General features: G+C 37.8%; 1 protein-coding gene across 4 annotated transcripts in view; it reads right to left on the minus strand.

Annotated features, from left to right (window-relative positions):
* Positions 1-14,472, minus strand: part of LOC136864415 (uncharacterized) — a 312,192-nt gene that overhangs the window by 157,070 nt on the left and 140,650 nt on the right. For all 4 annotated transcript variants that reach the window (XM_067141385.2, XM_067141383.2, XM_067141384.2 and 1 more), the window contains one exon: positions 10,017-10,158. In XM_067141385.2, coding sequence (XP_066997486.1) covers positions 10,017-10,158 — 142 coding nt within the window. The remainder of the gene's footprint in view (positions 1-10,016; positions 10,159-14,472) is intronic.

Raw genomic sequence — 14,472 nt, forward strand, 5'->3', positions numbered from 1 at the left:
AAAAATGAGTACTATTGGACTTGACAAAAGAGTGACTGAATGGGTGGCTCTGTTTCTAGAAAATAGAACTCAGAGAATTAGAGTAGGTGAAGCTTTATCTGCTTTATCTGTCCCTGTAAAAATTAAGAGAGGAATTCCTCAAGGCAGTATTATTGGACCTTTATGTTTTCTTATATATAACAATGATATGTGTAAAGAAGTGAAATCAGAGATAAGGCTTTTCGCAGATAATGTTATTCTGTACAGAGTAATAAATAAGTTACAAGATTGTGAGCAACTGCAAAATGACCTGGATAATGATGTGAGATGGACAGCAGGCAATGGTATGATGATAAACAGGGATAAAAGTCAGGTTGTGAGTTTCACAAATAGGAAAAGTCCTCTCAGTTTTAATTACTGCGTTGATGGGGTGAAAGTTCCCTTTGGGGATCATTGTAAATACCTAGGTATTAATATAAGGAAAGATCTTCACTGGGGGTAATCACATAAATATGATTGTAAATAAAGGGTACAAATCTCTGCACATGGTTATGAGAGTATTTAGGGGTTGTAGTAAGGATGTAAAGGAGAGAGCATATTTGTCTCTGGTGAGATCCCAACTAGAGTATGTTTCTAGTGTATGGGACCCTTACCAGGATTACTTGATTCAGGAACTGGAAAAAATCCAAAGAAAAGCAGCTTGATTTGTTCTGGGCGATTTCCGACAAAAGAGTAGCGTTTGAAAAATGTCGCAAAGTTTGGGCTGGGAAGACTTGGGAGAAAGGAGACGAGCTGCTCGACTAAGTGGTATATTGCAAGTAATCAGCTTCATTTTCCGTATCAAAATCTAATCACAGAGAGTTACAATAATTAAAAATCTTCTGCTTTTTTGATACCTTTTATTTGCCTTTTAGCAAATTTTTATTTGTAAACAGTACATATTCTTGAAGATGTTCCCAAGTGAGAACGAAACATGTACTGTTTACAAATAAAAATTTGCTAAAAGGCAAATAAAAAGTATCAAAAAAGTGGAAGATTTTTAATTATTGTAACTCTCTGTAAGTGGTATATTCCAAGCTGTCAGTGGAGAGATGGCATGGGAGGACATCGGTAGACGAATAAGTTTGGATGGTGTCTTTAAAAGTAGGAAAGATCACAATATGAAGATAAAGTTGGAATTCAAGGGGACAAATTGGGGCAAATATATGTTTATAGGAAGGAGAGTTAGGGACTGGAATAACTTAAAAAGGGAGATGTTCAATAAATTTCCATTTTTTTTTTTTCAATCATTTAAGATAAGGCTAGGAAAACAACAGACAGGGAATCTGCCACTTGGGCAACTGCCCTAAATGCAGATCAGTAGTGATTGATTGATATTTACGTCTCATACTCTACAATCCACTCACTCATTGCACATTTCCTTAAACAGCACCAAAAACTTAATATTTATACAACCTCTTTACAGTTACTCTCTCAAACTTTCTTTCTCTTATCTAATTGAGGCAGTGAGTGAGAGAGTGGGCTATGCTGAGATTTTGTCAAAATTGAGTTATTGGTACCCTTGTGTAGGGCTTACATTCATCTTTCAGTGTGCAAAATATCAAAGACTTCCGCAGGCTCCTTCCTTTCTTTTTTAAAGAACATATTTTCTGTGAATTACTCATCTCAAGTTTATGCTGAGAGAGAGTGAGCTATGCCAAGCAGCTAGAAGCATTCAATGTGTGCGCTGTCTGTCGGCTATGCGAGCTGGCCAATCGCTGCCCTTATTCTCAAACACGTGTTAGTTGTGTACAAAATGGCGGACGGTGAAGGAGAAGTAATACTGAGTTGCTGTGAAAAACCTAAAAACGACTTAGAAATGACGATAAGTGCAAAAGGGCTAAAGTGTGTAGAAACTTCAGATTAGAGTACACGTTAATGTGTCTGAAGGAGGCGAATCTGAACGCGAAGGATCATCATCATGTACCAGCTCGATAGTATCACCTCATGTGGATCTCAGAGGTAAGCACGGTAATTAGAAGCATGAAGATGAGAAATCAGTAATGTACCATATTAAGAAAAAATTCCCTGGCATGAAGAATGTTAGTTGTGGCACATATAGGACTATATTTAATACGAAATTTAATATCGGCTTCAAAATGCCTCACACAGATACATGCAAAGTGTGCTACGAATGGCAAGCTAAAGAAGAAGATATCATACCTCTAGGGATACGGCTACATCAAGTAAGGGCAACTGCAGCATACAATCTTCTCTCTGCATTTCGATCTGAATGCCTCGAAGGAAACTGTGACTACTGCTTGATGAAATGAAATGGCGTATGGCTTTTAATGTCGGGAGTGTCCGAGGACATGTTCGGCTCACCAGGTGCAGGTCTTTTGATTTGACCCCCATGGGCGACCTGCACGTCGTGATGAAGATGAAATGATGAAGACAACACATACACCCAGCCCTCGTGGCAGCGAATTTAACCGATGATGGTTAAAATTGCCGACCCCACCGAGAATCGAACCCGGGACCCTGTAGCCAAAGGCCAGCACGCTAACCATTTAGCCATGGAGCCGGACTGTTATAAAGGACTAAATGTTTTATAGCAACCAGGTAATGAAGGCAATTCTTGGGTAGGTACTGTTAGCGAACCTATAGGTAGTAATGCAAGGTTATTTCGTTTGGTTGTTTGCAGGTGGAAAGGGCCTAAGGGGCCGGTTAAATGATGGAATTACACCCTGTAAATAATTTTCCTAAGGAGTTTGAAATGTATGCCTTGAAATGGTAAACAATAAATTATATGTTAATAGGAATGATTTTCCCATTATTAGAGCAAACACAAAACTCTAAATATCTCAGTTCCACCCAACTCTGGCATAGCCCACTCTCTCACTCACTATCTAGATGATAATGTACTTCTGATCTCCAAACAACAAAAAGATATGGAACAGTATTTTCAAGATACAGAAAACCTCACTCAGGAAAATCATCTTCTGAAGGATAAAATAAAATCCTTAGAAATCCGTGTGGGGGAAGCTGAACAGTATACGAGAAGGAATACCATCGAAATACATGGGATTCCGGATATACCGAATGAATATGTTCTAGACGCGCTAAAGAAAGTTGGGCGTGCGTTGGACATAGAACTTAAAGAAGAAATGGTGGATGCTTGCCATCGACTCCTTAAGGCACCAAACCAAAAACACTGCGGGATCATAGTGAAATTTGTAAGAAGAACGGACAAGGACCACTTCATGGAGCAGAGGCGAGTGAAGTGAAATCTCTCCAACAGACAAATAGGATTTCCTGGCGACATCATATATGTAAACAAGAGTCTGTCCTCTCAGAAGAAGAAGTTGCTGGCCCAGGCACGTGCAGTCCAGAGGGAGAAGAATTACGCTTACATTTAGGTAAGGAATGGTATAATTAAAATACGCAAGACCCAAGGGTCTGGAGTCATAGTTATCAATAACCAGGATGACCTATCTAAATTGTAATTGTAATGGAGAAGAGTAGGCTTTCCATTTATTACCAGAATGTACATGGTCTCAAGACTAAACTAGATGACTTAAATGTAATGCTCACTGAATCGTGGCTAGATGCTAGTGTCTATGATAGCGAGGTCTGTTGTAATAAGTACAAAGTATACCGTGCTGACAGAGTAAGGGGCTCAACGGGGTGGGGAGGTGGGGTAGTCATAGCAGTTAGAAGCGGATTAGCTGTCCACAAGGTCGAGCAAACTACGGAACACTTCGAGGGGTTATTTCTGAAGGTAAATATTCGGGGAAAGGTCTGGTATCTAATTAACGTGTACGTACCTCCAAGCGCAAAACTAGAGGTTCATTGTGAGGTATTCAGGTGGATGGAATCTCACTATGAAATTATAGATAGTAATGTAATCATTACTGGAGACTTTAACATGCCAACAGTAATTAATGAAAACAGTGACTTAAATTTAACAAGACAAACCCAAGAACTAAAAAACTTCCTCAGCTTACGACGACTTGAATTCCTATAATTCCGTTCCCAATAGTAACGGTAAAACTTTGGTTTTAGTATTCGCCAGTCAAACAATAACGAATGTCACCTGTAGAAAGAACACTGATCCGCTGCTACCTGAGGACTCCCACCACCCCGCCCTAGAAATAGTACATATCACTCCAAACCGTGGAAACTGGAAAAGGAAAGCTCAAAATACTTATAATTTCAAAAAAGCTAAATTTGAACACTTGTTCACAAGACTAAGAGATATTACTTGGGAAGACCTTTACGAATACACTGATGTAGACAAAGCAGTAGCCTGTCTTTATTCTAAAATTTACGCAGTGTTAAATGAGACTATTCCTAAAAGCGGCTCGTGGAAGGTCAGGACATACCCAATTTGGCTCACAGAGAGCAAAAAACAAAAACTGAAAGAGAAAGAATACTACTGAAAACGGAAGCACCTTTCAGAATATTAAAGTAGGTAATTTAAAACGTTAAGGTCCGAAATTAAGTCTGCAATTAAATCCTCATATAACGATTATGTAAAAACTGTAGAGCAGGATATCACTGATAACACCAAAAACTTTTGGACATGGGTAAAGAATAAGAGAAAAAACAACAATAATCGCAATACCTATGAATACGACTCTAAAGTATTAGAGAATGGTAGGAACATTAAGGAGGGGTTTGCAACGTACTTTCAGTCTGTATATTCCCAAGATAGAGCTCAGTATAACATTCCAAACGTTCCATCAGGAACCACTGGCAATATCCACATTGACAGCATTACTGTAGAGGATATTGAACTAGTGTTAAAAAAGCTCAAGCCAAAATCTTTCGCGGGACCAGATCAGATACCGCCGTATGTTATAAAAGGTTGCAAAGATGTACTGAAATATCCTCTCCTCTTCATTTATAACTTAATTCTCAAAACATCTGTATTTCCCACAGTATGGAAACTGTCCCAAGTATGTCCTGTGTTTAAATCGGGTAATCCAATGTTATAAAAAACTCCCGACCAATACCAATTATTTCAGCTATAGCCAAGGTTTTCGAATTTATATTATGTCGTAGACTCACGGTCTATACACGACCTTTAATATCAGAACGGCAAAATGGATTTATTTCAGGACGATCTACAGTAACAAATCTTATAAATTTTACACAATCAATATCCCCACAACTTGATAGAGGAGGCCAGATAGATGCAAAATTTACTGACTTCGAAAAGGCCTTTGACAAAATTGACCATGACATTCTCCTAAAAAAATTAAATATGCTTGGATTATCTTACCCACTACTATGTCTTTTCCCCTCCTACCTAAGAGATAGAAAGCAGTATGTAATATATCAAAGAAACTCATCCAGAGAATACCCTGTAAATTCAGGAATAGTCCACGGTTCTAATCTAGAGCCGTGGATGTTCCTGGTGCTAATCAATGACTTACCTGAACTAATAAAATTCTCGCACTCTCTCTTGTATGCCGATGACTTTAAGGTATTCAAATCGATTGTCACCATTAACGACTGCGAACTTCTCCAGGCTGACTTAAGTAATTTACTACAATGGACGACTGAAAATCAACTATATCTTAATGTAGAGAAATGTGTATCCATGTGGTTCACTTGAAATAAATCGTGTATTTCCTTTAACTATAAACTACATTACGATGACCTGAAACCAGTAAATGAGGTTAAGGACCTCGGGATATTATTAGACCGAGAACTCGCCTTCACTCCACATATACAGAAGGTAGTTGCTGAGTCATACAGGACTTTAGGATTTGTGATGAGGAATGTCAAACCCTTTAAACTCCTAAAAACCTGTATACACCTCTACAGCTCTCTCGTCAGGCCCAAAGTAGAATACGCAAGCATTATATGGAATCCAGCAAACAAAATATATATTGCACAGATCAAAAAATCTAAAAGAGATATTTAAAATACTTACATTTCAAAAAAGACGGTAATTATCCACACATAGCATGCAACAAACTTCTCCTACATTTTGAAATAGAAAGCTTGAAACTGAGGAGACAAAAGGATGACATGAAGTTTCTGTACAAAACTGTAAACTCTATTATTGAAAATCCTGACTTTTTATGCCTCTTGAGCTTCCACGTGTCCCGCTTTAATGTGAGGACAAATGTAACTTTTCATAATTAAAAAGTCAGAACAACCGCTCACAAAAATTCCTCACTCTACAGGCTATGCAATGTCTACAACAGTGCAGTTCAGAAAAATAATTCTTTAGACTTCTGTGTACCTCTAGACCTGTTTTTACAACAATTCACCATCTCCGTGAAAACTCTGTAATGCTGATTTGAACCAAAAAATGTATTATAAACATTCTACACTAAGTCCTATCCCATAAATGTAATTATAAGTGTTAGAACTAGAAAAAAATAATAGTTTAGATGTGAAATTACAATTTTTTAATTTTTAAAGTTTTTTTCCTCTTTCATGTAAAGATTAAATTAGATTAGATGTGAAATACTGTTCCTTTCTCATTGTAAATATAATATTAGAATAGTTTAGGTACTAAGTTATTAGACTAGTTTAGATACGAAATTATGTTCTATCTACTTGTTTCTTGTAAGGATTAGACGTGTAATATTATTTATTTTCCAACGTAAATATAATATTCGAATAGTTTAGATATTATGATATTAGACTGATTGAAACATTAAAAAAACACGTGTAAACATTTGCCACTGTAATTGGGATTAGAAATCCTGTAGTACGCAGTAAATAAATACTTTAACACTCCTTGGGGCTTTATTTACCTCGTTAGACAATTCCCTAGTCTGTCCGGCCCCTCATTGGCTGAATGGTCAGGGTACTGGCCTTCGGTTCAGAGGGCCCCAGGTTCGATTCCCGGTCGAGCCGGGGATTTTAATCGCTTCTGATTAATACTTTGGGCTTGGGTGTTTATGTCTGTCTTAACACTCTCCTCTTCATATTAAGACAACATACCACACTACCAACCACCACAGAAACACGCAATAGTGATTGCATCCCTTCATATAGGGTTGGCGTCAGGAAGGGTATCCGGCCGTAAAACAGGCCCAAATCCACATGTGCGACGCAGTTCGCACCCGCGACCCCACGGGTGTGGGAAAAAGCAGTAGGAAAATAAGAAAAAGAAGACAAAGAAGAGACCCTAGTCTAGACGGCAATTACACTTGGGAGATCAGAGGCTCCTCTAATTCGTTAACACAATTCCGACAATTCATAAAATGCGTATATCTAGGACGTTAGCAACCCTGGTCACATCTAAAATCTGAAGAACACAATATTGAATCATCATTATCACTGTCCCATAGGCCTGTCAATCACATACTCATGGCACTAATGACTCTCTATCAAATTCCTATCTGCTTAACTATATTCATTATTCCATATTCCTCTATGAATTAATGATCTATCAGCTCTCTCACAGCAAGTTAACGAAGGTTCTATTCAAAGATCTCTTCTATCCTAACTGTCTGACTTGGTTCGATGATCCCTCTCTGCACTAATTTATTATTCAATGACTACACACTGCTTTTAAGCATTTTCTAACCAAATATGAGATTTACATTCTTGTCTTTGCTTGATGACACAAACTATAAATAACAGCATGTGTGATGACGAATACCATCAGTTAATTTACATTCACAATGACACCTCTTCAAATTGAATAGACAAAATTCCTCAACGATAAATATCGAAACACACAACAATCTAGAAAAATTATAACAAATCCAATCAACAGCACCCACAGAGATTTACTCTCACTTTTATGCTTATGCTCGCAACAATGTGCATGAACGTTACTCAATCTCACTAGGTCCGACATCATCTTAGAGGCTGGTCTGCTCATTTACAGGTAACTTTGCTTTTAAAATGGCACATTATTATGAACATTAATACCCCCTTATATACTATTAATTCAAATAACATGCTTGTTACGTTAATCTTCCCTCAAATAACACATGAAATGGGATGAAATGGATATGATTTGCAAACCACATTACAATATTGTGTCTGACAAAATAGATCTGGCAACTACCTCATCCTTGATAAAATTGAATAAAAGGAACTAAAAATTGATGACTACTATTTACAGAAACCCCTCTGATTAATTATAAATCGTCGCCATAAGACCTATCTGTGTCGCTGCGATGTAAAGCCCATAGCAAAAAAAAAAAAATTAATTATATAAAGTACTACATTCTTAAGAATTTGAAAAGCTACTCATCTCAGGTTACACTTTGCATCAGGTTGGATCACCCCAGGCTTTTACTTGAACATTTTCACGATCTTGGGATGTAAAGAAAACATGTTCTCCTCCAGGGATCTGGTCCCAAAGTCATGGTCCATCGTTGCATTCTCCTGCTGGTTCTGCAACCAAGTATGATGATTCTCCCATTCTCCCATTCGTTGCTGATTTACTAGCAGCTTGGTAACACTTACATACAACTGTCGTTACCGCTTGAACTATTTGACTTAGCTACGGAGTTTATGGCTACGATACTATTAGATAGTACATTTCACTAGTGTCTATCTAGCTTCTAATTTCAGTCTGTCTTGGCAAACACTCAGTTCTGGGGTTAAGAACTTTCTCTTCATCACGATAAACCGACAGGACATTCCTGCAATCCGTCATTCATTCTGTTGTATCAGGTATCAAACTCGGCACTTCAGATTCGGTCGTGCTCGTGTACCATTATGTTACTGTACTGTCTGTACTTGCAGTAATTGACCTGTCCATCTCCTTCCCTTAGGCACCTTAGCTCTAACACTCTGCTATTGCTGTGTGATCATCAAGATCGCACGACTCAGTTGTGAAAAGAGACACTAATTTGGCGCGAGCCATTTGTTCAAATAAATCTTCTCTCACCTCCTTGACTTTGTTATTCTACTCAGTTCTAAATATGCACATGTCCTATTCTCTCAAGTTTAACTCTGTGATGATAGTCATGTCATTTCAAAATCTCTGATGAAAGTTGAATAGAATGATTGACTGAACCACCAAATTACTAGTAAATGTAACAAGTAATGACACCAAGTTATGCATAACAAGTGAAAATACTGCACATGTACTAAATGTACAATGATTGTAGAAAGAAGAGAAAATGATGCTCTGCACTGCTGGCTGCAAACATTATCACTTTTTCTCAGTTCCTCCCAGGACTGATTTTCCTAGCTAACTTCCTGAATCTCTTCCAATCAAATTTCAATCTTCATTACCATGTATTTTCTCATCGGCATTCACTTTGTGGAGTTGGTTTGCTTAGCCACCAAGTTCGATTCTCCCCGTGCTTTTGTTGGCCGAGTGTCTGGCAACAATCTGACCCCTTTGTTCTCATCTTTCGTCCCTTCAATCTAAAGGATGTTTTAGAAATCTTGACTATTGCCCCTGGTTTATTTTGATCTTACAACGGTCTTCTGCAGTTCTTTACAAACTTCCGCGATATATTTCTGCACACTTTTTAGCCAGAATGGCCAATCGGTCTGGGTGTTGTTACTGAGGGGCTTTGTTTTGGCGTGCATACACTTCGCTTCCTTGCCTCTTTGTATTTCTAAGACAAGTGTTATGTTTGGTTTATGGGTTTATGAGATTAATTGTCAGGAGCCTTTCTGACTGTCTTCACCTTGTGCAACTGTCCTTGCCACTCCTTGCTCTCAACTTACGTATTCACACAACTTATATTTTGAGTCTTTGAGAAAATTACTATAATTAATAGATATGGACATAACAATGAGCGCGACAGAATATGGGCTCATTACAGCCCCCAGAATTTTCCAGGTGTGAAAAATGAGAAACCACACACAGGGCTGCTGATATTGGAATTCAAACCCGCCACCTCCTGAATGCAAGCTCACAGCAACATAACCCAAACTGCGCAGCCAACTTGCTTGGTCTAAATAAATGAAGGATATATTTCAAGTACTGTACATTCTTCTGACCTTCAGATGATTCTAAATAGGTTGAAGATGCACAGATATCTTTGTGAACTGCAATAATTATATTGAAATATCTTTGATGATCACATAGTCAAGTACACAGAAGAACTTACCTATGCGATGGTTAGTGTTGGGCAGTTTAGTGACTCTAGGCACTTGAACATTTCTAGAGTCAGAATTTGCCTTTAAAATATAATTTTCTTGCATGGTAACATAGCAATTGCCTTGAGAGTCAGTAGAGGCAATTACAAATGGCTGAAAGTAAAGAATATACATTATAATGTATTTTTCACCCCTGAATGGTGATAAGTAACATAATTATGGATTTAGCAGTAAATAACAGTTTAAATTCAAATGGTACACATGCTACAGCAAGAGAAGATAAAGAGTACTATGAAGTCGCATATTAGACACCCTATCACAAGTTAATTACAATGACAAGAACTTTCATATCTCAAGATGTCTCTTATTATTTTAAACTATAAAGTTTGATGGGAGAATTCTATTGCACATACACTATCTAATCAAAAGTACCCAGACACAAACTCGAAGCTGTCCTCTAAGTGTTCCTAGGCTATACTGACCAGTAGTGGACATTAATATGGGGTGGGCCACACTTGGCCTGTATTTCAACTTGAAGTCCATGGGGGAGACACTCTACCAGGAGTCAGAATATCCCTGATGGAATGGAAGACCATTTTTCCAGCAGCGCTGCCACAAGCACAGTTTGTGACGTGGGTTGATGTAGTCTGAAGCAAAGCTGACTTTCTAGTTCATCCCAGAAAATGCTTGATACAACTCAAATATCAAATCCTAAAACACAGCAGCTTTCCATTCCCTAACTGAGGCATGACTCAAGGCTAGCAGTTTTCAAGCTGGGGTATATGTACCCCTTAGGCATTTGCAATGGACAACTCAGGGGTACATTAAAAATAAACAGTAATGGAGGACACTACGTATTCGTCTCTCACACCGCCAGTATCCTACAATCTACTTACTGTAAGCCATGGGGACACAACCCTTCCTTTTCACCCTTCTTAGTTGAATTTAACCCTGCTCTAACCAACCACCAACTATTTTTCATTGTGCAAGTCACAGTGACTTCTGTTTCGTCTGCCAGCTGTAAAACACTTTACCTTTGTTCTTTTAATTACACCGTTCTCTTTCCCCAGACCTTTTTCAAACTACCCACAGACATTATGAGAAAGGGGAAATTCTAGAACTGGCTGAAAACATATACAAAGGAAACCTCATCATAACAGTAGTTCATATTTCAATTTGATGTTGTACACATACATATGAGAGAGAGAGAGACACACACACGGGGGTTATGCTTTTATTTTACAGAAGGTATTATTATAAGATTTTCCCGCACATTATTACTGAGAGCATTCTGTTTAAAAACCCAGAACTCTGAAGAATTATCATCCTGCAGTGTGTAGTGGTCACTTACCCTGTAAACCTGTTTCCCAGGGCATATCATAGGGCATGGTTGTTATGCATATCAGTGATAGTAGTAAAACTCTCATTTCAAGTAATGGAGCTGATGAGAAGAACAGAAAATATTCAGATGAGTATTTAAACTACAGATTTTCATTTACTAGGGAGGAGGAAAGTCCAAATCCATTATATGTTGCATGTGGGGATGTTTTAAGTACTGGTAGCCTAAATTTATACTTAAGAGTCATTTAAACACTAAACATGCTATGTACAAAAAACAAAACAAAAAAGAGTTTAGTTTCTACAAGTGAGTCAAAAAACCAATGAAAATGTTGCTGAAACCTCTTACAGAATTGGCTATCACACTGCTATGCAAGGTAAAAACCACACAACTGCTGTGGGTTTGATACTCCAGGTATAAAAAAAGATGTTGTAGAGTGTATGTTCGGACAGGACTATGTTCGCAAAATTAACACAATCCCATTTTCAAATAATACAATTACATCAACCAACATTGAAAAAATGGTAATACAAAAATGAAAAAACAGTAGGTTTATTCCTATTCAAGTAATGAAAGCAGAGACATTCCTGGCCTATCAATCTTACTTGATACTGCACGGTATTTTAATGACAATAACAATCTTGAAGAAAATCCTTTACTGTGTGCAGCATGAACTGAGCAAACTACAGGGGAAGATGTGTTCATTGCGATTTTTAACTTCTTCTCTGAAAAGGAAATTAGTTTGGCTAATTGTAGTGGCATTTGCATTGATTTTGGAAAGTGAATGCCTGGCTGCTACATAGGCCTTCACTGACGTATACGAGAAGTGACTCGCCATGTAGCATGGAGCATGGAGCCATTGCTGTACCCACAGGCAAAGCTTTGCATCCAAAAATAAAAATGCTGACAAAAATGAATGATGTTCTTAATGAAGCAACAAAAGTTGTAAATTTTGTCAAAGCCATTGCAACAAACTGCAAACTGCTTAAGTACTTTGTGGGGAAATGGGTGGTATTCACTCCTCATTGTTTCAGCATACTGAAGAATGGTGGTTTTCTGAAGGAAAAAACCTCAAACGGTTTTTTTTTTTGCTATTTGCTTTATGTCACACTGACACAGATAGGTCTTATGGTGACAATGGGATAGGAAAGGCTTAGGAACGGAAGGAAGCAGCCATGGCCTTAATTAAGGTACAGCCCCATCATTTGCCTGGTGTGAAAATAGGAAACCACGGAAAACCATCTTCAGGGCTGACGACAGTGGGGTTCGAACCCGCTATCTCCTGGATGCCAGCCCACAGCTGCGCGCCCCTAACCGCACGGCCAACTTGCCCGGTAAACAATTATTTTAACTTGGACATGAACTACAATACATAATGCCCTTTTTATCTGGCTTCAAATTTTCATAATAGGGCTGGCTACACATAAATAAACTCAACTTAGAGTTGCAGAACAGCCCAATAACAGTACTTAAAAGTTTCAAACAAAACTGAGTTGAAGTTAAAATACTGACTTTTGGAAAACCTGCATTGAAAACAATCAAGCTGCAGTTTCTGAAACACTGCAAGGCTTCTTAAATGACAATAGCCTGGACCTATCTCAAGGTGTTAGAAATAACATAGTATTAAACTTGACAGGGCTCATTTCTTTTAGACAATATTTCCCTAAACATGAAGGCAGAGACAACTGGATTGCAGACTCATTTAACAAAGACAATTTCAAGCCTACCAACCTGTCTATTTATGAGAAGGAAAGACTTAACTGAAATAACAGATTCTTCATTAAGCGGATTTTAAAAATAAAACTCTTGAGAATTTCTGGACAAGCATCAGTGAGAAATATGGACCTCCAAGTAAAAAAAGCACTTCAAATTTTAGTACCATTTACTAATACTGAACTAGTAAAGAGAGCTTTCTTATATTTCAAACAAATACTGGAGAAAGCTCAATTCAAGCCCTGATTACAGGGTGTACTTATCAACATTTGAACGTGATTTCTAAATGCTACGTGCATCAAAACAAGCTCAAAGATCCCATTAATAATAATGTGCTCTACAGTAACAAGACATTAGATTTTACATTTTAAATGTCTTATTTCTCTTTGCACATTACATGTAATTGTTTTATTTATATTTGATAGCATAACTTAAGGTACAAAAAAAACACAACCATAATACAATTGAATCGGTCGGAGCTAAAAGGCATTATGTCACTTTTTACAACTTTTCAGGAGAGGGTGAAAAAAGTTATAGTTTCAAAATGATGGCCAGTGTGTGTAAGACACGTATGGAGTGTTATACACTGTTACCAGTTGCTATATAGCTGACAGTATGCAGTTGTGTATCATATCATAATTAAATAGATATTTCATAAAAATGACATAATTCCTTCCAGCTCTGAACTTCAATTTTCGTTAGGAAAATATACAAAAATTAGACAAATTTACTGATTTTAAGGTAAATTTATTTAGTTTATGGATTCAAAACAATTTCGGAACTGAAATTTCTCACTAGCCAAATAGGAATGTTTCTGAAGGGTGCAAATTTTTTCATGTCCACATATTGTACCTACCATCATTACTTCACATCATTTCTTAACAATAAAAATTAGTAATGCTTTACTAAATAAAAGTAGTACAGTAAAACCAGTCTTAACGGACACCTCTCATCGGCGGACACCCCTCATTGGCGGACGATTTTCTAGGTCCGTCCGTAATTGAATGCCATGTTGTGTATGAGTAATTTACCCCTCTTATACGGACACCCTTTATTACGGACACGGACACACCATAGCCACGAGAAACTCCAATTAAACCCCTCCTAACGGACACTTTCTTTTTCATAAACTTCTGTATTTGTGTCCTTTACAGTATGTATTCGCTTACTTTTTGCACAGCCGGTACTTCCAAGAATCACAGACACCGTAACTTTTGATCCTGGCTGTACACATTCTTGGAAGGAAACACTATGCTACGCTATCACTTCCGGAAGTTGTGTGATCTGACATGCTCGACAGCCCTGGAATTCGTACCTTCACTGTCAGGTTACTTTTCATTGACTCGTGGGCTTTTGATGTGTTCAATTTTACGTTAGTAAGTGTGGTGTGCGTAAACTGTCAGAAGTGTTTAAGA

This window comes from Anabrus simplex, chromosome 2 (assembly GCF_040414725.1).
Source record: "Anabrus simplex isolate iqAnaSimp1 chromosome 2, ASM4041472v1, whole genome shotgun sequence".
NCBI classification, from domain to species: domain Eukaryota; kingdom Metazoa; phylum Arthropoda; class Insecta; order Orthoptera; family Tettigoniidae; genus Anabrus; species Anabrus simplex.